This window comes from Barbus barbus, assembly GCF_936440315.1.
Source record: "Barbus barbus genome assembly, chromosome: 48".
In the NCBI taxonomy this organism is placed as follows: Eukaryota; Metazoa; Chordata; class Actinopteri; order Cypriniformes; family Cyprinidae; genus Barbus; species Barbus barbus.
In genome coordinates this window covers 18741013-18768968 of record NC_136726.1, presented here as the reverse complement: position 1 = coordinate 18768968, position 27956 = coordinate 18741013, and the positions used below count along the sequence as shown (strand labels likewise).

General features: G+C 37.7%; 1 protein-coding gene across 3 annotated transcripts in view; it reads left to right on the top strand.

The window, feature by feature from the left end:
- lingo1a (leucine rich repeat and Ig domain containing 1a) overlaps window positions 1–27542 on the top strand; it is a 38034-nt gene extending 10492 nt beyond the window's left edge. Inside the window, exons 1-2 of one of the 3 annotated variants that reach the window (XM_079411553.1) lie at window positions 3722–4037; window positions 23534–27542. In XM_079411553.1, coding sequence (XP_079267679.1) covers window positions 23546–25393 — 1848 coding nt within the window. In that variant the 5' untranslated portion in view covers window positions 3722–4037; window positions 23534–23545 and the 3' untranslated portion in view covers window positions 25394–27542. Of the gene's footprint in view, window positions 1–3721; window positions 4038–8811; window positions 8904–23533 lie in introns of those variants that run through there. The other 2 variants (XM_079411554.1, XM_079411555.1) reach the window with 2 other exon arrangements.
- The last annotated feature ends 414 nt before the right edge of the window (window positions 27543–27956 follow it).

Below are 27956 nucleotides of genomic sequence, written 5' to 3'. Positions count from 1 at the left end.
ATTTCTCTGCGGGTGTACACCCAATAGAGTGAATGGATTTTTTTCATTCTTTTTTCTCTTCATATTATTAGGATTGTACTGTAGAACCATAACCAGCATCTAAACGAGGTTATTAATAATGAACAATCTTTGAAATCGTAGACCATAGCTTTAACATCTGAAGAAACTTTCACAAAAGGTACTTTGTGGTGAAAGAAGGTTCTTCAGATTATAAAAAGGTTAGAGAGATTGTTCTTTAAAGGATCTTTGACTGAATGGTTCTTTGTCGAACCAAAACTAGTTCTTCTATCTATGGCATCTATGGAACCTTTTAAGCACCTTTATTTTTAAGAGTGTAACCAGAATTTAATTGGAGATGCTCAGTTGCTAGTAAACTAAATTATCCACAAGGATAATTGTACTTTGTTTTATAAATGTCTACAGTGTAAATATATAAATAAAAAGATTTTCGAAGTTGTACATAAAATAACAGTTTAAGTATGTTTTGCAAGAAAAAACTAGTTGTACTTAAAAATGTTTAAAAAGTGTTACTTAACATTTCTTTGTAATTATTTGTAAAATTTATTAGTAAGGGAAAATGGTTTCAAAGGCAATTTTTTTTTTTACTGTTGTTGTTTTTTTTTTTTACTGTAGTACTTATTAATTGTCAATGGACAAAGTCTACAGTCTACACATTATTTTTATGTGAATGTTTTATAAAACCAACACTGCTGAATTTTTATATAAATATTATTATATGAATTATTTGTATACTTTATCTTTACTGACACTGCTGTATGTGAATTAATTTTTATTATTTGTTTAAATATTTTTCATTGATGCACTACAGCATACTGACGCTGCTGTCATTAGGCCTATATATTTCTTTTTTTTTCATTTTGTTGTATTTTTTCAACATTACCAGCATACGGACACTGTCGTGCCATTTTCCAATAGTTTAAATTTTCATTTTATTATTTAAACATATTTTATTTCCTCGACTCTCTAATAATCAACTATTTAGAATAGCTGCACGTACAACAAACTGTGGTTGATTTTTTGACATGTTGGTCAGCTGGTCGATCAGATGGGGGATTCTTGGCCAAAATAGTTAATGCTGCTAGTCAGAGTCTGGCTATACAAGACCAGACCAGAATAAGACACAATATGGGCAATAATCAAAAATCTGTTGTTTTTGTCAGTAGAAGCCATTAGTTTCTCCACTAGAGAGTATTGTATTGGATTGTGCGCGTCACTTTGACATTTCTAGCCCTGGAAAGAGGCGAGACAGAGATGGAGAGAGCGCAAAAGAGCAGGATTATTCTGAACTGAAAGCCATTGTGTGTGCGAATGAAGTTTGTGTCACACTGGACTTGTAGATCATATCAAGTGTCGCTCAGACGTCAGATTAGGCCTAATATGCTTCTGCCCTCATCACAACGTCCTGTGCCTTACAAACTACTCCGATTTGTCATGCTGTTCCAACATTAACTGTGAAATAAATCATGTGGTTTGGAAGATGCCATTCTGATGTTTGTTTTCTCCTCACTGATGGCTCTATTCCTGTCGGTCTCATTTTCCCCAGTCACAAAGAATCAGCCAGAGAAACCAATGCAGACATCCAGCACCAAATGAGAGTAGAAATTGACTTCGGCAAGTAAATAAAACAGCTTTACATGGTTTGAGTTGAATTTTTAAGAATGGTAGTTTAACCCTCTCTGTCGAAGACAGAGACCGTGTACTAGAGCATGCATCTGTCGCATCTTGTTTGTCTTCTAGATACCTTTATATCCGTGTGCATATGCCATCAGAAGTTTATCCAGGATTTTTGTTTTATACATTTAAGCCACTAAAATGAATATATTATGAACAAACGTCATGATTGGCTTGCTTCAAATGACATCACAAATTTTACAGTTTTTGTGGGTAAAGTATGACATTTATCACTAATAAACAGAAAAATTATGTATTGTATAATAATGTGTTTATTTATATATATGTAGCCTATATTTTCAGCAATATTATTTTAGTACCACTGAATATAGGCTACTATTACAGTATTTAGTAATATTTTAAATTAGCTTTTAAATTTTTATTTTTGTTTATTACATTTTGCTTTAATTTGTTAGTCATTTTACTACTTCAACAGATAGTAGCCACGTTTTTTAAGCTTGTTTGTCATCTAATATATATATTATTTTATTTCAGCTTTATTTCAATTGATGAGCATGATTTTTAATAGTTTTAGTTAACACACACACACAGACATACATATATACATGCATTAACTAAAACTGAAACTATTAAAAATATATATATATATATATATATAATTTTACCTCACAATTCTTTGAGATATATATATATATACAAGAAGAAGTGTACACACACACGCTAAAGAAATTAAATGGCCACTATGAAATATTGTTGGTAAATTCACTCCTATACACATCTCTCAAATGATACAGATGTCTTATAGATAATACCATCTTGTGACAGGAAGTTCAGTTTGAGAACTTGAGGCTTGTTAGCTGTGACACACACACATACACACACACTCAGGTGCTAAGCGACTCTGATCCTGTAGGTTTAGTCTCTGCATAGCCGTGGCGTCTGCAGAAATCTCTCATAACTCATATGTTAATGCAGCCCAGTCGGAATAAGACCATTGATCCAGGCGTACGTCTGTCTGGAAAATCTCCTGAACGCAGTTTTAATCTGATTTATCACGCAGAAAGGATCTGAAAATCCTGGGCCGCCCATTTACTGAATGCAGTTATGGGTGTGTGTGATTTGCACTGACCCCTATGAATTTAAACAGACAGCTGTTATATCATGGGAGGCCGTTTGTTTATGCTGTTCACAGCTATTGTGTTCAAACAGCTTCTTTAGGCAGACGCTTAAGGTGCCTGGAAAGTGATTTTTTTAGGCAACAGCAATCTGAGTGAGAGCAACAGCGCCCCCAGGACCTCATGTGCGGTACTGCAGTCAACAACAGCAAGAAAATTATTCTTCTGGATGTTTTCCTTAGGAAAAAAAATGCTGTAGGTTGTACCATGAGGATGTTAGAAGGTAATAGTACTTTGATATTGTGGAAATATGAAGTCACTCATTTGTTTAGAAGATTGATGTCACTTGACACTATCATTATTGTCTTGAAATGATGACCAAATTTTCATTATTCAGTCCATTTTCCCTCACGCTGTGAAGAGATAAATTATGTAAACATTGGAATGTGTTAGATTTGGCAATGTCTGTGCTGACTACATATCTGTAGGCTTGTAAATTATTTGTGGATCAAACCAGTGATCAATATTTGTCTTTATTGTTTCTCAGGAGTTTTTGAATTCGCAGCTATTGCTCATAAATATGGCGGCTGTGAATATTGTATTGCTTAATGGTAGCCTACTGTTTGATTACCACATTTATTCAATTGCTTATGCTAAATACGCTGCTACTAAAAATTAAACTGAGGTAACTTGGTGTTAGTCTTAAAAATAACCGTCAGAAAGGTTCCTAATACATTCAATATCGATTGATTCTAGAGCAGACTTACTGATATTTTGGCGGGAAATATGGTTCTCGCCGTCAGCTGTCGTGAGGGAGAGATAAAGCCTATTTCTCTCGGTATTTGCGGGAGAATCTCTCTTTCGTTTCGGCGCAGTTTATTTGTTCAGACATTTCTGAGACGCGACTCGGAGACGCGCGCGCGTTATGTGTGTGTGCGCGCGCTCGTGTTCGCGCTGGGTGAGTCCAGACTGCAGACGGGAGAGGAACCCAAGCACTGCTGAGATTTTAATAGGACAGACGGAGGATTGCAGAATATCCGTGCGACTCCTTGGGCTCGTGGATCATGTTGATGAAGATGATGATGATGATGATGGTGTCTGTGATCATATGAAGAGAGTTTATATGTAGCCTATGTTCCTATGAGGGATCGTGCAGGGTTTATCAGACACGGATATAAGCACTTTCAGCGGTGTTTGTGGACGGATCATCGCGTTTTATAAGATGAACATATCCGCCTCTGTATTATTGCAGCGATACAGAATGATGCTGTAAGTTCACAACGGATTTTAAGGCGTGTGTGTGTGAGAGAGAGACTATATTATAAAAGCCATTTAAGACTAAATGCTGTGTGTGTGTCTTTCAAAATGAAAGTAATATATAAATATACGTTTCATCTATCTAGCTATCTATCTATAACTTTACCAAATATATTGTCTTATCTCATTTTACTATTAAATCTTTGGCAGACTTCAGACAATTCACAGGCATTTGGGTCAGTCGGTGTTGACTGTGAAGCTTTCTTCTGGATTAATGATTTTGTCTTGTAGTTATTGAAGAAACGACAAATATTTCACCATGCAGGGAGAAATCAGACATGGTTAGAAATTGAGAGGTGCTCAGGGCAAAAAAAATGCCTTTGAAGGTGGAAAAAAATGCCCCTGTAATGATTTTTTTCTCCAATAGCCTGATTTGTGATATAGTTTGATAAAAGTCCCATTAAGGCCTTCATATCGGCATTGATGGTTCCATTAAGTTCCTTTAACACCTATGGAACCTTTCCATCGCACAAATGGTTCTGTAGGTCATTAAAATGTTCTTGAGACTAGTAAGAAAGAAAATGGCAGTTTTAAGAACTGTTCACTGAAATGTTCTTTGGGGAACCAAAAACGATTCTTTACTACAGATAACCTCCTTTTGGAACCCTTGTTTTTAAGAGTGCATGAAATGTAAGAACAGTATTTAAAGGATGAAAAACATTTTTAGAACGTTACTCCCTTCATAAAAGCTCCAAAAATTGTCTTTGAAAATCAAATCAATGGAAAAATTGCTGGTCCTCGTGGTCATTTCATTATAATCTAGTCACAGAACCGTGCAGAGAGGCTTTAGAATGGTTGGACAGAGCTGTAGCATCATCATTCAAAAGGCTCTAGATTGAGCAGCTGTCTTTAATAAGTGCTGTGCCATTCAGTGAAGTTGATTTCTGAATTGATCTGATTTGGAATTGAGGATTTGATGCCAGGTGCTGTGGTATCTCTGTCCACACAGAATATTAAATCAGTCTGGGCAATTTCAGCTCAGCTGGCTCGGGCTATATTGGGTTGTGTGTGTGTGGGTTATCCGTTATGTCTGCTGCTGTTGGATTAGTTCTTCATATAAATCTCACAGGAGTTAAAAGATTTCCCACAGAAATATTGGTCCAAATACCACTTCCACAGTGTGAGCTATAAAATCAGGGCCCTCGTGAATAAACCTCACATAAAATTTGGAACGCCGGGCTCGGAAGAGCGCGCTCGCCATTTGTTACGCCCACGTGGGCATTTGTAAAAAGCAGGCTTGACGTGACAATGTGCTTGCCGTCGTGCAAACATTTGACCCGGTGCATTTAATGTCTCCAATGGTGAAAAAAATGATGTGCGTTTCATTGTGATCGCTGGTTTTACAAATGTAATCAGCGTGATCGACGGCACCCGTGGTGCAATAAAGGCACCGGTGGAGAATGAATTCACTTTGTGGCAGCAGAAATCACTTTCATTACTCCAGTGTGCAAATAATATGATGTACAAATAGGTCCGACTGATGTCATTTCGACAGGGCCTGGATGAATCTCTGATTCAGATATTTTATTTGATAGTAGCGATGATATCTGGCTTTACACTCAAGCTGTGAGACTGGGCTTCTTGATGAACGTGTTTGCAGCACAGTGTGAGGTGATTTCAATTGTATAGCCAACAAGGTGACCGTGTGGTTTTTTTTAGTTCACTCCCAGGGTACCCCATATCTAACTGCAATCACCAATCCTCAGGGAGTAAAGGGTCATTTACATGTAATACTTTACCGGTAAATGTAAAATCTGTCATTGTTTATTCACCTCAATGTCATTTTTAACCCATATGACTTTCTTCCATAGAATACAAAAGAACCGAAGCCTTGAAGCTTCGAAAAAAGAATGTGTAAGATTATCCTAAAAATGTTCAGTACAATTTATGTCCTATATCCATGAGCAATTTATGATAATAGTTATTCACTAACCATCTTCTCCTATAGCATCAGTGATTCAGTGAGTCAACTTTGTGTCCAGTTTGTGAATGTATCAGTTGTTGTGACAGGGATCAGCTGATTCATTGAAATGATTTGTTCAAAAGAATGAATAATTCATGAATCAGTGCTACTTCTCATAAACTGAAAAGACAGTAATAGTGCACAAGTCGTATGGACTACTTTAGAGTCTAAAAATAATTTTGAATAAATATAAAATAGGTTTGGATTAATAAATATGAAATAATTTCAGGTACATGAATAAAGAATGATAGTGCACAAGTTGTATGTATTAAAGTAAAACAATAAAATATTTTTGGATAAATATAAAATAATTATAAAAAGATAAATTATTAATTAATTATTAAAAAGATATTAAAAATAATCCTGAATAACAAACGAAATGCTTTTAAAAGAATCAATCATTCACGAATCTCATAAACTGAAAATAGTGTAATAAAGTGCACAAGTCATATGAAAATATGAAATATGAAATAATTTTAGGTAAGGTAATTTCAAATAAAAGATTTGTTCAAATAAAAACGAATGATTCAAGAATCAGACTCAATGCTACTTCTCTGATGGACTGAAAAGGTTCATTGTAATATAGTGCAGAAGTTGTATGGACTAATTATTTTGGGGTGAACTGTCCCTTTAAGTAAGTGTACCTTTCAGTACGGAAATGATGCTAAAGCTTTCCAAACATCAGGGATCTCTGGTCTGTAGGTGGATTCACTGGCTTGTTGTGTAGCATAAGACTTTAATTGGCAGGGTAATGGTCTGTGGTTATGCAGATGAGAGGGAGGGGCCTGCGAAGGGGAGGAGTTTGTCCAAGTGTGTCTTATTGCTAATGACTTCCTGTGTCGCACACACATGCTCACTTACCCCTAGCTCTTTAAAGTCAAATCACTTACAGTCTCATTGTCAGAGCGAGAGAGAGAAATAGAGCAGCTTACCGCTAATCTTTAAATGAAATGCTTTTTGCCCAGGAGAAAAGCCCTACTGAATAACTATTATTTTATCCATTAGTTTTGCATTAGTTTCCTGAAATTTAAATCGCTGTGACTGTTTAGCGAATAGTCAGGCACGGTGCAGACAAATTCAATTATTTCCAAAATCAGAATTTATTTCCTGTGCGTTTGTCAAAGGAATTCTCCTCTCTTAGTTGTTATATTAGTGATATTCTCCAGCAGATGTTTAATGTTGCAGCATCATATTACGCTTTAAAAAGACATTACGTGCAGTTCAAGGCGTTACCATAAAGCGACATGAAACTGCATTTACGTATGATACATGAACGTTGGATTCATGTTTTTATGATGACTCGAAGGATGTTCTGGAAATGAATTGGCAGTAACGAGCCAGCAGAGCTCATTAGTGTTGCAGGGAGAAGATGCTCTAGGCCTGCTGAGTAAATGTTAATCACAATGGAAGACACTATGGGAACAAGTTGGAAATGTCAGGTAGTCGTGCGGCGGGGCCTGGGTTGTGGGTGGCGCTCGTGTTGTGCTTGTGTTTTTTCGTCTGTCTGTGGGCAGTGCCTGTATTGTCACTGGGCGGTAAAATTGAGTCAGTACCAGAATTTTAGCTTTAGATACCATAGGCAATAAAAAACCTGCCTCAGACGACATGATAAAAGTGAAAATTATTTTAGCAACAACACTACATAATATCTTACAAATTACATTGTAATTTTGATTTCAAAATTTTATTTAAAATTATATATTATAATTTATTTTAATTAATAAATTAATAATCCAAACAGTAATCAAAATAAATTATTAATATTATTATTATTACTATTTTAAAAATAGCAAAGCTAAATTTGGTTTCGGAGTTTTGATTTTTAAATATATACATTTATTCAAATTGATAATGTATTTAATTAATAAATTGTCAAAATGATAATCAAAATAGAATAATTCAATTCAAGTTTATTTGTATAGCGCTTTTCACGATACAAATAATTGCAAAGCAGCTTTACAGAAAATTTTAAGTTTCTACATGATATTGAGGAGTAGGTTATTAGTGGTGACTATGACAGAAATGAACAGTAAAAATCATGCAGTTAGTTACAGATTGCATGTAATCAAACAGACGGTGAACCCTATTAACTGCACTGATTATATGTTGCGATTAAACTTCTTTACTGATATTTACTGCCACTATTGTCACATTCCGAAATGTGCGAATGAATTTTGAGTGTGTGCAGAGCTTGTACTATAATATGGTAGTGCTTATTTTCTCACTGCAGGAAGTTTTGAATTGTAAATGTGGGCGGTGCTTGTAGTGTGGCTGTGGGCGGGGCTTCTGTTAACATGCAGATCTGAGGCAGAGTGTGAGTACTCCTCAAACAGCCATAGCCTGTTAATGTATTTTCAAGTGTGTGTTTGTGTGTGTGTGTGTGTGTGTGTGTGTGTCCTTGTGTTGGAAACCAGATTGCTGTGTGTGTGTGTGTGTGTGTGTGTGTATGTGTGTGCATGTTTATGTGGTTTATGAGGACACAAATTTGTATAATGACATGGGTATGACAGAGGTATTACAATATGAAGGTGGTTTATGAGGACACTGCCTATGTCCCCGTAATTCAAAAGGTTTAAAAAACATACTAAATGGTGTTTTTTTGAAAATCTAAAAATGCACAAAGTCTCCTGTGAGGGCTAAGTTTAGGTGTAGGGTTGGTGTAGGGCAATAGCACACACAGTTTGTTCAGTATAAAAACCATTACGCCTATGGAGAGTCCCCATAAACCACAAAAACCAACATGTGTGTGTGTGAGAGAGAGAGAGATCAGTATTCTTCTCAGTTCTCAGGCCAGTAGATCGATGGAAGCTTAGCAGCTGGTTTTGCTTGCTGAATGAGATGGCAACACCCATAAGGTTTGTGTGTGTACATATACGTGTTTGAGTGTACAATGTAGCGTGTATGTGTTTGTATCTTCGAGGTGATTGGCGTTAGTGATCTGAGTTCAGAGTGGTTATAAATTCTTCAGGACAGTGGAGTCGTGCAGTGATGCTCAATGGCGATGCTGCTTAAAGCTCAGATTAAGGTGTGTGTGTGTGTGTGTGTTAAAGAGGCTGAGGTAAGCATTCCCAGGCTAACGCTTTCTTTAATTGGATTTGTTTATTCATCAGCAGTCCTTCTGGATTTACTGTGTGAGGTAAATATGCCGATAGCACCAGCCGTTAGCCTAGATCCAGATAATTCATGTTTCCAAGAGAACATAAGATGAGGAGGTGTGTCAGAGGCGTCTTAAAGGGGCCATAATCATTTTTTTTGTAGCCACTTTCGCTAAGCCCTGCCTTAAAAACGTTACTGACACGTCCTAGCATACTGCTCAAAAGTTTGGGCTCACTGAGATTTATTTCATGTTTTTGAAAGAAGTCTCTTGTGCTCATCAAGGCTGCATTTATTTGATCAAAAATACAGTAAAAAGAGAAAATATTTTTACCATTCAAAATAACTGTTTTCTATTTAAATATAATATAAAATGTAATTAATTTCTGTGAAGCAAAGCTGAATTCTAATATGCTAATGTGCTGCTCAAGAAACATTTTTTATTATTAATGGTTCCTCGTTATTACATTTTAAGGATTCTTTTTATGAATAGAAAGTTCAAATAATAGCATTTATTTGTAGTATACAGTAGTACACATAAACAACATTATTCTGTAAATTTTGACTTTTATACAGTTTTTGTTTTAGTCATAGTTTTTGCCTTTTAATAAATATAATTTAATCAAATGTAGTCAATATTTAGTCAATATTTATTCATATTTTTGTCATTGAGAAAATTAAACCAAATATTCAGACATTTTATATATTAATTACTATATAATTAATAGATTGGATTAATTTTATTATATTATTATTTAAAATGATCATGCTGTTTCAACAAATCAATTGTTAGTGCTCCATAATGTTTCAATTAAAATCATTCAATTTGCAATTTTCGCCTCACCTTCATTATCGTTGACAAAAATTAAACAAAAAAGTTTTGAGAAACATTTTTGTCAGTAAATTAGTCTTTTAGGAATGTAGTCTACATAGTGCGTACCATATAGTATAATGGTAAAGCAGGCCCATTGCATTGTGGGACGGTGTAATGTTAACCTATGCAGAAGCCTATGAAGTGTGTAAGTGTGTGTTTTGTGGTTCTGTAGGATTGATTTACGTTGTTGATTCTCCTCTCTGAATCATTCAGATCAATTGGCAGTGACTAAAATAGAACGCGAGCCGAGGTTTGTGTTCTGAAGAGAGGAAAAGAGCATTGTAGAGGCGGTGGAGTTACAGAGGTCATGTGATCTCAGCCAAGGATTCGCGTTTCAGGAGACGATGAGTGTGCGGCGTTCAGCAGACGCCTGGAGACAGAACGCGATTCATGAGCCTGAGTGAGAGAGACAGAAAACTGTTGGTGAAAATTGAGCTAAGTGTGTGTGTGTGTGTGTGTGTGAGAGAGAGATCCCTGGAAGCCAGTGTTAAAGAGGAAAGAGAAAGGAGGGGTGTGGTTGTGCTCCATTTCCAGATAGATAGAGAGAGGATGACACAGCTAACAGCACAGACAGGAAGCTTGTTGATGGATGACGGATTGATATCCAGAGTCTTTCCATATTATAGATGAATGCATAGTTCGATTTCCACTACACAAACTCCTTGATGGATTCGCAGGAAGACGATCAGCTCTATGAATCACATCCCTGCTGGAACAAACCCGGGTCACACCAGCTTAAAGGAATGTTCTGGGTTCGAGCTGTAATGATTCGGAAAGGCACTTTCACTCAAAAAAGAAAAATATTGCCAGTTTTTTCTGTCAGATTAAAACTGTATATCCATATACGCTACAATACAAACGATCTGTCTCCATTTACTCACAAAAACCTTTCATTACATTTGTATGTATTATCATGAAACTGCTGTGGTAGAACTGCTTCTATAACGTTACAGTATAGCCAATATTTCAACTTAAAAGAATACCAAAGAAAGGCTTGTTCAGTTGACTCAAACTCATAAAAAAATGATAGTCCTCCACCTCCAAGACGATTTAGAGAACTTCACAGATCAAATAATAACAGGTTACTGAATAATTAATGTAAGTGCTTTAACAAAAAATCAAGCTTCGCATTTATGCAAAGCATTTGCTCTGTTTACTTCCATTTTAAGTGTGTCACTGCAAATTTTGCTGAGGGAAAATCATTTTTAGTTCAAAAGTTGTCATTTGAGCCTGTATTTGAACCATGGACATTTCTTTAAAGGAACATTCTGGGATCAGTACGAGTAAAGTTTAGTCAACAGCATTTGGAATAGTTCACCTAAACATTTTATGGCCTCAGGCCATAAAAGATGAGTTTGTTTCTTCATCAGAACAGATTTGGAAAAATTTAGCATTACATCACTTACTCACCAATGGGTCATCTGTAGTGAATGGGTGCCGTCAGAATGAGAGTCCAAATAGCTGATAAAAACATCACAGTAATCCATATGACTCCAGTTAATCAATTAATGTCTTGTGAAGGGAAAAGCTGCATGTTTGTAAGAAACAAATCCATCAAGGCGTTCTGGCATCTGAATCAGGAAAGAAATATGCACAGATTAAGCACCATTTACAAGCAAAAACCGTTTTAAACAAATATGTTGGTAGCTTTTGATGTGGGAGGACAGACGTTTTTGTTTGTTTGCTTATTTGTTGTAGATTAACTACCGGCCCTAATTTATGGTATCTTATTTTTTTCTCGTAATTTTGAGTTTACATCTTGCAATTTTAACTTTTTTCCTGGAATTAGGAGGTTACATCTTGCAACTCTGTTTCTGTTTAAAGTCGCAATTACTTTTTTTATAATTTTCTTCCGGGCAGAAATAAGCCTCCAAATTTACTATCTTAACCAAGTCCAGCACTCTTAAAACTAAGAGAACCGCCCTATTATAGTATAATGGTTCATAGAACCATTGATGCCAATAAAAAAACTTAATTTTTTAAGAGTGAGGGTAAACCACTGGCTTGTATTCCAGATATATACCATAAATGACCAACTGGAAACCATGTAAGACCAGCAGCCACTTCAGGCTGGTTTCAGCTGTGATAGTCTGTGTTTCAGGGAATGTCGGTCGATGCCGGTCAATACTGTTGATGGCCATCAAGGCATTAACATGTTCTGACTAAAACGCTAGAACCGGCAGTGAAAAAGAGGAGCTTTTCCAGAGCTGTTGAAAGAGTGTCAAATCTAAACGCCTCTTGCCGAATGTGTCATTTCACACATTTGTGTTGGTGTTTCAGACGTGCCCGAGTCCATCCCTGTCATTAGTGATGCAGGTCTGACTGTATTTCATCTAAATCAGAGCTGAGAGTGAATCAGGCAGTGCAGCGTGAATTTAAAACGGCTCTTTAAAATGACAATCTGTAATGAGTCGCTCTGACAAGAAACACACAGTTATTAAAGAGAATTGTGTGTGTGTGTGTGTGTGTGTGTGTGTGTGTGTGTGTGTGTGTGTGTGTGTGGATTGAAGAGCCTTGCACAAACTAAATCAATATCAGTGTCAATATTTTATATGGACCCTGTCAAAGTTTATCTGCAGCTATCATTAGAACAGAATACAATATAATGGACTAGATCTTTAAAGCTAAATGACTTGGATACAGCAATGCAGTGTACTACATTATGCATTATATAATAGACAATGTACAAGATACAAAAACATACAATAGACCTAAGTCATGAGCAAATTGGTGCGTAAATTGTTTGTGAAGCCATTCTATGTTGTTTAAAATGATTCCTATTTAAAATACTTCAGGAATTATTTGCACAGAAATGTGGCTTATGAATGAGAATCATTGTTTAATATATAATACAGTACAAACAGTGTATAAGTAATTATTCATGTCACACTGATAGTGAAGAAATGTTTTTAATATTTTGTTTTTCTTTTATATGGCATGCAAACGAATGACTAACCAATTAAAATGGTCCATAATATTTAAAATATAAGTACAAGCGATAATAATAGATGGTTTCACTATTTATAGCTCACACAAATATAGGGTCACATAATGCATTTTAACTACAAAGTGCATTTACAATACCTTATCCTGAGTGAATGTGTTCACATCCAGCTAATTTTACAACTTAACATGCTAGCTTTGTTTAGACATAAGCCACTGTGTTAAAAAAACAGCATGAACTGGACAAGCTAATTACCAGCTAGCATGTTCCGGAACATCTACCTGGATTTTCCAGCAGGGAACAAACTGACAGCAGGGACTGAAAATGACTCAGTCAACTTTTACAGGTTATGTACTGAAGTTATATAACACGCACATACTGAAAGAATGACGTCTGTTGAGGCATATTCTGAAAAACAGCAGCAGTGTAAAAGGACACCAGCAATCACCTCGTTTTAGGTTCTGCATTAAAGTAACACCTGCCTGTGAAAACATATGCGCTCCTTCCTTTAAATTTCTCTCGCATAAATGAAAAGGGAGACGCTTTGGAGAACAGTGAATGAGTCATGAGATAGACTGAACCAAGAAACCCACACACACTCAGAAACACACACACACAGATGCAATAGGATGGTTTCCTAGTGTGTATTATACAACAATATTTATCATTTTGTGTCTTTTGAGGTCATACCAGATCAGTTTGTGTGTAACGATGAGCAAAAAACTAAAATATCTGGTCATTACAATCATTGCAATGATTTCTGAAGGATCATGTGACACTGAAGACTGGAGTAATGATGCTGAAAATTCAGCTTTGCATCACAGGAATAAATTTAATTTTCTAAATATATCCATAAAGTCCATTTTAAAATGGTTAAATTTCACTATTTTACTGTATTTTTGATCATTCTTCACATTAAACAAAAATATTGTCGTGAAAACTGCATGGCTGCTGATCGAAGGGTCTGCAGGGGTCAAGTGGAGTCAGTCAAGGGGTCTCTGTACGCTCCAGTTAAAGAGGGAAACCTGCTGGTTATGTGCATGTGAATTTACCCATGATCCATCAAACTGACAGCACTTATCTCTTAATGTCTCTGTTCGGCAAATGCAATGCAAACTATCAATTTCCCAGCATGCATTTCTCCATCAAATCTCCAGGCCTCCTTCTCCTCCTCCTCCTGCATGCAGAGCGTGATTACCGGTTCAAAACGCAATTTCATCCCTGTATAGACTTGATCAGTTGTAATTTGAGGTTTCTGTAGCTATTGGCTCTCTCTCTATTAATCTAAAAGACATTTTATCCAACAAATTGAAACAATTTCACAAAGGTTTGAGAATAAAATCATAGCTAAGGCAAGGTATGTCTGAGACAATGTAAAAGGCACAGTTTACACATAAATTAAAATGTAATCATTTACATTTTTGGGCCTGACAGCCTCTGAACTAGCTTTGTTATATGGAAAATAAAGCAGCTTTATGTTCCATGAAATAAATAAAATAGTTTGAGTGAGGGTATGGAAGCCAGTCTTAGAGTAAAAAATAAATAAATCAGGTAATTGAAATAAAGTTTATAATATTTTATTAAACTGTATTACTGAGAAGTGCATTCTAATAATATATTTTTGTCATAAATTTTACTTTGAGTTTCTGTGTGTATCTGTGTATTGCTATTTGATTAAGTGTACAGCCCTAGTTTTGATTGATTCATTTAGCCAAATCTATGACATTCCACGTTATACTGTAAATTCAGTTTTCATGACTGGATTCTTTGTTTTTCGTATCGTAGAAATCATAGAGCCCTATACAGAATTAGCAAAGCCTCAAATTATAAGGGAAAAGTGTGCTATATCTTTATTGACTTTTAAAAAGTGTAAAAATTTAGTTTTGTGTATCAGAGTTTCAAGTCGTTAGCTTAGCGACATGCTAATGTCAAACTCTAGTCTAGTGGAATCAGCTATGAGTGTCCCTTTAAGGCAAGTCAGTTCACTTAACGGCCAGAAAGGGATCGTTAATGGAGTTTCTGCCCATTAAGAGCGTATCAGATCAATTACTCACAAGGCTCCATTTCTGCACTAGAAGCTAGCTTGCTTTGTATACGATAGACAGTGAGGCTAGTGTTTGCAGGCTAGCCTATGTTTGTGTGTACATCCGGCTTTTAAAACCCTCATCTCACACTCAGCGAGAAAACCTGCCCTGTGTGATTGATTCCTCAGCGCTCAGACGTCTTGTGTGTTGGACCTCGTTATTCCAGATTCCAGCTGCCATTGTGGACTCGTGTTGATGCTGCTTTTCCTGCAGCTTCAGGGTCAATGTGTCTCTCTCCCCTCTGAGAGAGAAAAACAGAGAGTGACAGAGCGGAGAGAGTGGAAATCGGAGACATTTGAGCTCTGAGGAGCTGTTAGGGCTGTAGGATGGAGCTAGTTTTTCTGGGAGATGTTTTTAGAAGGTCAGCGGCAGATCTGAAGCTCTGAATGGAAACCTAGTGTAATGTTTGCACTCCCTGAGCCAGAGTTACTTTACAGACGCAATAATAGCGGAGAGGCGAGTAGTGGGTCTCTAATGAGGGAACACTCAGTCACACTCTGCTGATTCTGCAGCAAGTGCAACAAATAAATGAGCGGATTCAGCCACGGACCATGAGAAATGGAGTGTGAGTGTGTGTTAGTTTTAGATGTGTTGCGATCTTGAACACTGCGTCCTGTGCACAAATGTTTTAAATGAATGATACGATGTCATTCCTGACACTTGTTTTTATTGAAAGGTAGGCGTTCTGTTGCAGCAGAGAGATGTGACTGGTTTGTTGGTTGTTTTTACCTTCAAAGGCTGATTTTAAAGAGGAACCCAGAGAAACATTTTGTTGCACAGATGTTGCTCTTTTACACCGCAGGAGACTTAAGGGGCATTTAAACAACACCATTTTACCGTTTTTATTATTAAATAAAAACAAAACTCTATTCGTGTGTTTTGGCTGTTCATTTACACAACAATGCCATTTTGGGGGCTTGAAAATGCTAACTTTTAAAAAAAAGTTTCTCTGTGTAAATTGCAAAAATGCAAATTTGTGAAAACTGTAACGTCTCGTGTATGTCTAATATGTGTTTAGTCTATAGGTATGTGCGTAGGCATTTCTGTACAAAGGGACATCACCTGGCTTGTATAATTCTTGTATAATTGTAAAACGTTTTTAGTGGTTTTTGCGGATCTGTGCCACTAGCATCACCAAAAAGAATTGTAAAAAATAATGGAACACATTTCCTGAACACTTGCCTTGACTTCCATTGGTCAGATTAATTGATAGCCTCGCCCCAAACTCATGCCATTGATTGAGCCACTGTTACTGGACCTTAAAGGCAGGGTAGTTGATTTTACTTCCCTAGGGTTGCAAAGGGGAAACTTTACAATTCCCGGAAACGTAACAAAAATTTCTGACAGTTTTCGAAAAGTTTACAAAATTTCTGGAATATTTCCGCCGTCACTCATTGTGCTACTGGTCAGCCTCTGGTCTCCTTTTGCACGGTCATGTGTTTTGGAGGAGGCATGGCTTTGGAGAGTGATTTGCAGAGAGAGTGGGATCTTATGCTTTCAAAACTAGCTTTCTATTGCTAGCCACTTTGAAATCGCCTGTACTACCTTTAAAAGTCATAAGGAGAAATTAAAATTGACTCTAATGAGATAATTATTCACATACATTAGAAGTACAATGCTATGAAATTAATGGATGGCAACTCAGATCATTTCTGGAATTTGGAAATGAATGAGGAATTCTTCATATTTAGATCTCTGATTTTTAATTGCAGGCTTGGTATCTTGTCAAATCTGAGCACATCTTGAGACGTTATTGATCTTTTCTGTAATTCTAGAGGAGAAATGTATGATTTTACTTAGCAATTAGTTCTCCATGTATTCTTACTACTTTCATTTGTGATATTAATGAGCTCTCATCTGATTTTTGTCCCTTGAGGGATATTTTTTTTTACTCATTAAAAAATGCATAATTGTTAGCAATTTTCATTTAATGAATTGGCAAGCAATCTGTACTTGATGTTTTGGTGAACGGATTCAAGAGATTTAAGTCACTTGGAAGACTCAAAATCTTCTAAATAGTAGCAGAGCTTTGTTAAGTCAATTAATCAGATTGATTTACGGATGAGCCGGAGTTGTGTTATTCTTGTCCAAGTGTGTGTTTAACTTTGTTTGTACTGTGAGGTGTCTGTGTGCTGAACTGACCTACATGAAGCTGAGGTAAAATAAGTGCCTGCATGTGTGTTAGTGCGCCTTGCGTGTGTGTGTGTGTGTTTACAGGATTAGCGAACAGGCTGATTCTGAACTAGATTAGACTCTTAGCGTGCTGTTCCTTTAGCAGTGACAGATGTGAGGAGGATTCTGCTGCTCAGGTATTTAACTGCCATGTTTAAGTGGGATTGTTGCCGCTGGGAAACAATGTCCTGCTCCAGACTGCAGTAATTCATAGTCTTACTGTTGATAGTTTCAGATGTATCATAAATATATAATAGTAAATGATGCAACAGATGGAAATACGATCACGTCAGAATAGAGAAGATGCAACCTTGTCATGTTCATTAGAAACTGCCTCACCATATTGCTTTACAAATCACCTTCCCACATTACTTCACATACTAACTTACCATGTTACTTACATGCTACCTAACTGCATTACTTTACACACTAACATATTGCAGTACTTTACATTGTTTGCCATCACATTACTTTACCCATTGCCACTCTGCATTCTTTCATATGTTGTTTCTCTTTACTTCACTGCTGTTACTTTGCATATTACCACAGTTACTTTACACACTGCCTCACTTCATAACAATACAGGCTACATGCATTACATTTTTTACATTGCATTTTACACTCTACCCTCCTGCATTATTTTATGCGCTACATACAACTTGTGTACATACAAATGTGTTGTTACTTTACACATGATCACAGTGTTACTTTACACACTAATGCAGCAAATTATGCGTTACCAAACTGCATTATTTAAATTTACAGTACCTGTTACCTGTTACTTTAATTGATAGTTTCCTGCGTTAATTTTCACACTCTCAGTGTGAAAAGTTGGTGTCACTTTTCATACTTTACATATTAATGCAGAAAGTTTTTATATGCATTACCAAACTGCATTATTTTAATTGACAGTACTTGTTACCTGTTACTTGTAGCGTTACTTTACACACCACCACACTGCATAAAACTACATGCTACTTTGTTTTAATTTACAGTACTTGTTACCAGTTACGTGTAGTGTTACTTTACACCCTACCTCACTGCATAAAAAATGCATGCTATACTTTTTTTTTTTTCTTTTTTTTTTTTTTTTTTCGTGACGTATTGTCAAGTATGGTGACCCATACTCGAAATTGGTGCTCTGCGTTTAACCCATCCAAGTGCACACACACAGCAGTGAGTAGTGAACAAATGCACACACACACACACACACACACCGTGAACACACACCCGGAGCAGTGGGCAGCCATGCTGCAGCGCCCGGGGAGCAATTGGGGGTTCGGTGCCTTGCTCAAGGGCACCTCAGTCGTGGTATTGAGGGTGGAGAGAGCGCTGGACATTCCCTCCCCCCACCTACTTCACTTTTAATTTACAGTACTTGTTACCTGTTACTTGTAGTGTTACTTTACACCCTACCTCACTGCATAAAAAATACATGCTATACTTCACTTTTAATTTACAGTACTTGTTACCTGTTACTTGTAGTGTTACTTTACACCCTACCTCACTGCATAAAAAATACATGCTATACTTCACTTTTAATTTACAGTACTTGTTACCTGTTACTTGTAGTGTTACTTTACACCCTACCTCACTGCATAAAAAATACATGCTATACTTCGCTTTTAATTTACAGTACTTGTTACCTGTTACTTGTAGTGTTACTTTACACTATATTATTTTACGTCCTACCTGTTTTACATACTATTTTGCAGCTTTCGATACACATACTGTTACTTTACACAGTATGCACACTAATGCAGCAATCTATCAAACTGCATTATTTCAGTTTACAGTATGTTACCTGTCATATTCAATGATAGATTGTTGTTACTTAACACCCTACCATACATCTTTATTGTGTGTGCTTTCTCTCTTTTACACACTAGTTGGCTTCATTGCTTCTTTACACACTATCACAGTGTAATTTTACACACTAATGCACTAAGTTATTATACATGTTACCTAACTGCAATATTTTAATTTACAGTATGTGTTACTTTACATGTTTCTTTTGCTTTGCATGCTACCTCACTATATTACAATACACATTATCTCATTGCTTTAGTTTACACACCACCTTACTGCATCTTTTACATTCTGCCTCTCTTTTACTTTATATAGTTGTTTTCTGCATTACTTTACACACAAACAAACTGCATTACTTTATAGATTAATGCACCACATTACTGTACAAACTACCCCATTGCATTACTTTATGCACTTGCGTCATTATTTTACATGCTATCTTTCTTTTATTTTACAGGGGATTGATGGTCACAGACTCCAACAATGGGATTTTCAGTAGGAGGGCTTAGCAATCAGTCATTTCTTTTCTGTTTTCACTGTGAGATAATACATAATGTTATTTGATAAGACTTCCAAAGACAGATCATTAGCTGAATAATTTTTCAGCTTGTTGCTAGCCTGATGACCAGACAGCGATGATAGTTCTTTCATGTCAGATTCATATGAAGAACATTTACATATGTTCTCAGGTTTTGGCAGCATACACTGTAGGCTGCTTAATTTGCTTTCAACAGAACCCAGCCTCCCCTCAGCAGCGCTAATGGTTTAACACGGGGCCTCTGGGCCACATGCTGAATGCTTGCAGCCAAACTCAACCCTTCACTGGCTTCATTATTGATCCTGATGAACAACTGGGGCTCACAGTTAGATCACTGCAGTTTATTCATTACAAATCAGCAAATTACAAACAAAAATCCAAATTGGCCTCTCCTGGAATGTTTGTGAATCACTTCCTATACATATTCCATTAGAACTGGAAATAGTATTTTTGACTACACGAATGTATGCAGATATTTATGCACACATTTGCAAGTTCCAGATAAGTTCCTTATCCATATAATCAGGGGTGCACATAAGTTTTTCAGCCTATATTCTCAGATTTGGTTTGGTCCTCACACAGGCCACGGCATGGAGTGTGACCCATAAAATATAACTATAAAAAAAAAAAATAATAATAATAATAGTGATAATAATATTATTGCACTTTAGTTTAGTTGTTTTTTTTAAATAATAAACTATATAATCAAGCGTGATAATACTATTTTATTTTAAAATAAAAAGGGAGTATTACATACAAATACAATTATTTTATAGTAAACTTAAAAATAAAATGCTAATATTGTTATTATCATTTTTATTATTATTATTTGAATTTTCATACGTAAAATCTTTTATTTTGGCGGGTTGCCAAGTATATGCGCTTCTGGGTTTAGCGCTGCTGATGGAAGAGCGTGAAATGAAATGAAATGTCACAGTTTTGCTTTGAAAACTGCAGCAGCTAGCCTATGTAATACTTTCAGTTTTAATAGAAATCTTATACAGTACAGTTCGTCGATCTAAAATTGTAACTGTGCATTAACAGCTGTCATCCATGTTGGTACGCAAATGCGCTGTTAGAACTTATTTACACAGCGCATTTTTAATTTTGGTCGTGCATGCGGACCACTTATGTGCACCCCTGCATATAATTTTTTATTCACATAGTTGTGAATTATTTTGTGAAACAGAGTTAATTGGATATGCCAATTAATCAGAGAATATTTTACTTTTAATTTGCACTGGGAATTGGCTAACAAGATCTTTTCTGTTTTTAGCTTCCTATAACAGGCTCATCTTGGAGATATATGCAATGTATTTTGTGTTTGTGTGGGTGGGTCGAGTTCTTCTGCACACCAATGACTCTGTTTAATGGCCATTGTGCTTCAAGATTTGCGATTCCCTAAAGAACCATTTTAAGGCTCTCAAAAGCTCTACAAGTTCTTTGAACTGAAAAGTCCTTTGCTTGTGGGGGGTCTCTGATATCAGCATCACAATGCATAATATTTACCAGTCTTTCAGGACAAAAGCAATCATCACTGGCGTCAGGCTTCCTAATGCAAGTTATGCATCTTTTTTATGATCATTGACAGGGATGTTGTGTTACACGAACAGGAAATGAACATTCTCAATAGAAGTATTCCAGTGCTGTGTTGGTGGTTATGAAACCATAATCAGAGACACGACAGGCCAGCAGAGAATAGTGTGACGGCAAATCAAAAAAAAGCTCTGTTCCAAAACGTAAGTGAGCTGCCTACCAGCATTTGAAGGCATTGTATGTGTGCTATCTATGCAGAAACTGTTATGAATTATTAAATCTTTCTTAGATGCCTTTTAGCTATATTCTAAGGCAACACAGTATACAGATAAGGCAATCCCAGAATGCACTGCAAGGAACTCTGTGAAAAAATCCAAATGGTCGATCAGTCAAGAGATACCAAAAAAACAGCTAAAATTGACTGTTTTACACTATTTTTGTGTGTTCTGTTTTTGTTATGTTTGTTATCCACCTTATTTTTCCCGTAAGAGCCATTTGTAATCTTTATGGGACTGGCCTCCAGTGTCATCCACATCCAGCTTTTTTTAGCTGTACAAAACAGCTCATTTTGCTGCTTGACATTGCAAATTGGTGTGTCTTACCTTATTATTTTAATGTATTATCTTGATTATGAACACACTGGTTTGTAGTGCAAACAGTTTTTCTGCAGGTTGTTGTGGGGGTGGGGGGGGGGGGGGGGGGGCATTTGGCAATTTCTAATTATTGGGGGGGGACTTGTCATTGTCTATGGTGGTTACGGCCCTGTTCAGAATAAGTCCCTTATGAGCTTCTATTCGGATGCTGTCTATATAAGCAAGGTGGCAAACTAGGTTTTGGAACAGTTTCCACTTAATGATGAATTTCAAAAGATTGTAGTTGTGAAGTTGTGTTTCCCCTTACGCAAAGAAAATATATCATAACATAAATCGAATGGTGTTTGTCCAGTCGTCATCCTGACCACAGGCTCTACTCTTCTGCGCAATGGTGACCCCAGACATACCAGAAATACTTTTACATTTCAACATAATACAACATTAAACACTAACAGATCTCCCCCTATATTAATATTGAGCAAAAACACATGAAATAACACTTAATTTTAACATTTTAAAAGTCAGAAGCAAAGTATGCTGAGAATTAGAAATCTGCTGTAACTCATTCAGTGAAGGTGTGTACATACATTCACATTTATATGGGAGCATCTATGTGCAATATATACTCAATAAAGGATCAAACAATTAATATTTATTTCTTAATTTCTAAATATATTTATATGTATCAATATATAGCCATATATTGTCAATGCATATATTGCTGTATATTGAAAAATATAAGCACTAGTTTCCAATATATGTAAATGTTTTATGTAATATATCGCATTATATGTTGCAATATATTCCCATATATTTTTGTTTCGTTAGGGTCTGCTTTTATGTTGAAGACTTATACAATGGTCTAAGTGCTTGGAAGGCTCAACCAAACCAAAGCTAAGAAGCTAAACCTCACAAGTTATGCAGACATAGTGTTTTTTTGCTGATTCAGGAAGCATTAGAATCTCTGTGTACAGATTTCAATGGTTAGCATACTTTTAGTAATTCATCAGAGAGCGAGAGTGTTTCAGATGGGTCTTAAACCAATTCCTCGTCTTTTGGTCTCTCTCACAGATGGCATATGCTAGCTATTTAATGCGTCCACCTGCTGACTTCCTGTGAAGTGGAGTTCTCCTTGAAAATTGTGGATAAATTCTCACAAATGCCTCCGTGCCTTCGTTTCATATGGATCCCAGACATGGAAGTGTGAACACACTTATGATTTTAGAGTGAAAAGGCTGGTTGGGACACAGATACAGCCCTCTAACTCACTGCTCAGCTGTGTAAGGTGCACCAGAGGTTTAGAAGATTCATAAATATCTTTTGATGGTGATGTAACCTTTGCAATGGATTCCAAGTCAAGTCCCTGAGCTCAGTTAGCACGAGTTCTACTGTGTGTTAAAAGCCTTTGAAGTTGAACTAGCTGGGGTCAAAAAAAAGGAGATAGAATCCAAAAGTGCCGATTCGCACGGTTATGCAAGTACACGCCATTGGCTCTTCCTTTTCACAGTTCTGAAATAATCCAACAGTCCTTAGTACAGTAGTTTTATGAGCCTATAATGTTATGAAACACGCAGTTGACACTTTGGAAATGGAAAGTGATTTCTGCCATATTAGTCAAATTCTTAATAAAACACTATTTTACCCTCTCCGCTCTTTCAATGAATAGTATTCAATGAATACACAATTCACTCATGTTTTAGAGCCATATCCTGCTCGCCAAAGAAAATAACCCTCTAGAATTTCAGTCAATACTGTGTGGTATAATTGTTTATTGATTTGGATGCCTTGAATTTCATATTTTATAACTCAGCACTCTTTGTCTCTTTTTCTCCCTCTGTTCAGGTAACCGGTAGGATGGTAGCAGGGGAAGTGAGTGGGCACAGATTCCTGGTGGCATGCTGGCAGCCCATTCTAATCTTAATGCTGGGCACAGTGCTGTCTGGCTCTGCCACGGGCTGCCCATCACGCTGCGAGTGCAATGCTCCGGAGCGTTCTGTCTTGTGCCACCGCAAGAAGCTGATGTCCGTTCCAGAGGGAATCCCATCTGAAACACGACTCCTGGACCTCAGCAAGAATCGGATAAAAACCATCAACCCAGATGAGTTCTCCACCTTCCCGCAGCTGGAAGAGCTGGAGCTCAATGAAAACACCATCTCGACCATCGAGCCAGGGGCCTTTAACAACCTCTATGTCCTGCAGACTCTTGGACTGCGTAGCAACAAGCTGAAGCTCATCCAGCTGGGAGTGTTCACGGGCCTCAGTAACCTAACAAAGCTGGACATCAGTGAAAATAAGATCGTAATTCTGCTGGACTACGTGTTCCAGGACCTCTTCAACTTGCGCTCTCTGGAGGTTGGGGATAATGACCTTGTCTTCATATCCCACAGGGCGTTCCACGGCCTCAGCAGCCTGGAGCAGCTCACGCTCGAAAAGTGCAACCTGACCTCTGTCCCGACAGAGGCCTTCACGCACCTGCACAGCTTGGTCACACTGCGCTTGCGAAACCTCAACATCAACAGCATCAGAGACTACAGCTTCAAGCGGCTCTATCGTCTCAAAGTGCTGGAGATCGCCAACTGGCCCTACTTGGATACCATGACCACCAACTGCTTGTACGGATTGAATCTTACCTCCCTAACAATCACTAACGCAAACTTGACATCAATTCCATATTTGGCCTTGCGGCACCTGGTTTATCTTCGTTTCCTAAACATGTCCTACAATCCCATCCAGCTGATTGAAGGCAACCGGCTCCATGACCTGCTCAGACTGCAAGAGTTCCACCTGGTGGGCGGTCGACTGACGATGATTGAACCCTATTCCTTTAGAGGACTGAACTACCTGAAAGTCCTCAATGTGTCCAGCAACTCCCTTACCACCCTGGAGGAGTCTGTGTTCCATTCGGTGGGGAACCTGGAGACCCTCGCATTGTACGACAATCCGTTGGCTTGTGACTGCCGTCTGCTTTGGGTTTTCCGACGCCGCTGGAGGCTCAACTTCAACCGCCAGCAGCCAACTTGCTCCTCACCCGAGTTCGTTCAGGGAAAAGAGTTCAAGGACTTCCCTGACGTGCTGCAACCCAATTACTTCACGTGTCGCAAGTCTAGGATTCGAGACCGGAAACCCCAGCAGAAGTTCGTTGACGAAGGCACCACCATCCACTTCGTCTGCCAAGCAGATGGAGACCCGACACCCATCATCATGTGGCGTTCCCCACAAAAACAGTTCATCACCACGAAAACGATAGGACGGCTCACTGTTTTCCCAGATGGCACCTTAGAGGTGCGCTATGCTCAGATTCAGGACAATGGGACATATGTGTGCATTGCTAGCAATGCCGGTGGAAACGACACTGCTTTGGCCCACCTACACGTCCACAGTTATTCGCCAGACTGGCCCAACCAACCCAACAAAACCTTGGCGTTTATCTCCAACCAACCCAACGACAACGGAGCCAATGGAACAAGAGCAACAGTCCCGTTCCCATTTGATATAAAGACGCTAATCATCGCCACCACCATGGGCTTCATCTCCTTTTTGGGTGTGGTTCTGTTCTGCCTTGTTCTGCTCTTTCTTTGGAGCAGAGGCAAAGGCAACAGCAAACACAACATTGAGATAGAGTATGTCCCGCGCAAATCGGACGCTGGGATGAGCAGCGGCGGTGCCGATGCCCCTCGGAAATTTAACATGAAAATGATATAATCCAGCCAGGGAGCTCAAAAGACCCTTTCAAAAACAGACTCGTAAAGACAAAAACAAGAGATTCCCTGCCTGAACAACCTCTGGCTCTGAAGAGCTCCCCATAGAGGAGGGGTGTTCTCCCCCCTTTCTAAAGATGGATGTGTGGCACAGGGATCGGTGCTTTTGTTCAATATTGAACATGGGAGGGGGAAAATGTCCTCATGCGCACTCCTCTGTGATGGCCGCTTAAAGTCAGCCTACGGGGACCAATATCTTTGAGAGAGGATTTTGTTTTAAAACAGTTCAGTTCCTGTGGATTTTTATGGGCAAAAAAACATGGAAAAAAAGGAAAAACCGAACCTCCAATATGTTTTGTGTCAACCTCTAGAATGCAAAGGCAGAGCATCCTTCTCCCTACTGTCCTGCTGCCCGCATCCTTTTTGTTTGTTTATTTATTTAACCCATTCTTTTCTTGTTTTCTACTTACATGAAAAGTTTTATGACAAAATAACAGTAGATAAATCAGGGGTGAAAAGCACATTTAACAAACCTAACAGCTGCCCAAATTCGTCATTGTGTCTAACAACAGAATGTGGAATATAATAGATAGCATTTCTATTCCTGCCACAGAGAAATATGTGTATAGTGCAACTTTCACAGCACATTTCTTTCTTTGTATCTGTACTCTGCTGTTTGGTTCTCATTTTGCTTTCAGATCCGTATTTGAATGCATTTGTTGGATAAGCTGAGGGAATTTTATGACTCAAGCATCTGGATAAACAAGTAGAGGTTGTTTATTGCTGGATTAATGGCTAGGCAAGTGAAAGCAGCGGTAATTATGTGACTTTTGTTGTGTGTTTTGCTTTATGTAGAAATGATCACTGTAGCCTGCAGTGAGCATTTCTGTAGTACCTGGTCAGGTTTAAACCCATTTAACGGCACTGCAGCATCACGTTTTTATATAACAAACCCATTTCGAGTTTTATTCGCCTGAGAAGCTACACAGAGAATGTATAGCTCTATCTCAAAGTGTGTATGTGTGAAAGCAAGCGAGTTCCTAACAGAATCAATCATTTCATCAAAAGGTGAGAGTGTTAATATGCTCGACAGCACTCAATCATCTTCACCTGTGGCTGCCGTTAGGTCTCACACCTGTCTCATGCTCTCAGACCTGTCTCATGGGTCTTATACCTGTCTTATGGTCTCACGCCTGTCTAATGGTCTTAGTCTTAGACCTGTCTTATGGTCTCAGATCAATTTTTCTTTACATTATATGAAGCGTCGGTACCCAAAGAAACTGTTTTAAAGCTACCCAGCACATCTAAGGACTCAAATGGTGCTGATTTGTTACGATGACAGATGTCTACATGCAAGAGGGGAATTCACTAAGAATGAGCGCTCTAGGATAACATTGTTTCGCATCTATTTCCACAGGAGGTAATAGCACAGTGTTTGTGAATTAAAAATGTAGGTAAACTGAAAGTAGGCATGTTTTGCACTGAAAAGAGAGCACAGTTGCGCATGTGCTAGATAGAGACTGGTTAAAATGGACTGGTTAGTGAGTATGAAGCAGGTTTTTGTGCTGAAATGCAACGGTTAAACGAATTCGCTCCACAGTCCAGCTGTGTTTTAAGTGTGTGTTTAATCTGGGCCAAGCAGGGCAGGTGATTTCCGTGGAAGGACACTGAGCTGTGTTTATGCACTGGATTTTGCTCGGGTGTAGATGGGTTTCGCCTCGCTAAGTGGTTTGTACTGCTGACTGAGGCTGCAGATGGAGAAGCTGCACTGATGGTTTAACCCTTACTGATCCACTTTAGCGTTAATCTGACACACACACCTGAATCTTTCTCCGATCCTCTGCCTCTGTGGTCTACCTGCTGTTTTCATCCTATTACGTCGAATAAATCTTTATATGACCTCTGCCCTCTCCGACATTCAGCCCAGGACGATAATGTGCATTAATGTGGTCCATTATATTCTTTTATACTAAAGAAAAAACGGAAACCTAAAAAGGTTAAAAAATCTAGTATGAAAAATGTTTAAATTGTTCTGTGCAATAAAGGTAATATGCATTTTGTTTTCTTTTTTTTTAATTAACACAATTTTATTGATGTTGAATTGTTGAAAATATGGTATGTTGTATTAAACAATCTATGGAGATTTTTTACCAAAAATGTGCCTTGTTTATTTTGTTCTGTAGGGGAAACTTTGGCATTTGTGCAGTTAATGGGAAATAATATTAACCAGCAGGTATAGAAAACAGTGTCAATTTATCGTAATGGGTTTCCTGTGTCCCTGTCGGAGTCATTATGGTAATGCAGGACCTTCTGAAAGTTGTAAAGTTATATGTAAGAGCTGAGCAAGAACATTTTTTATTTTCTCTGAATAATAGGGTTCACACATAGAGTTATTTGAAGCGACACAATGACTGGAAGCCATTGGGTGCTTCTTATCAAAATAGAACATTTTGTTTGTAACCATTTCTGAGTGCTTTTTGAAGTGTGTTTCAGGTCATTTTCACCTTTTTTTATCACAAGTACATCTCATTAGATTTTCAATAGATGTGAAGCTTCCATTAACGCTC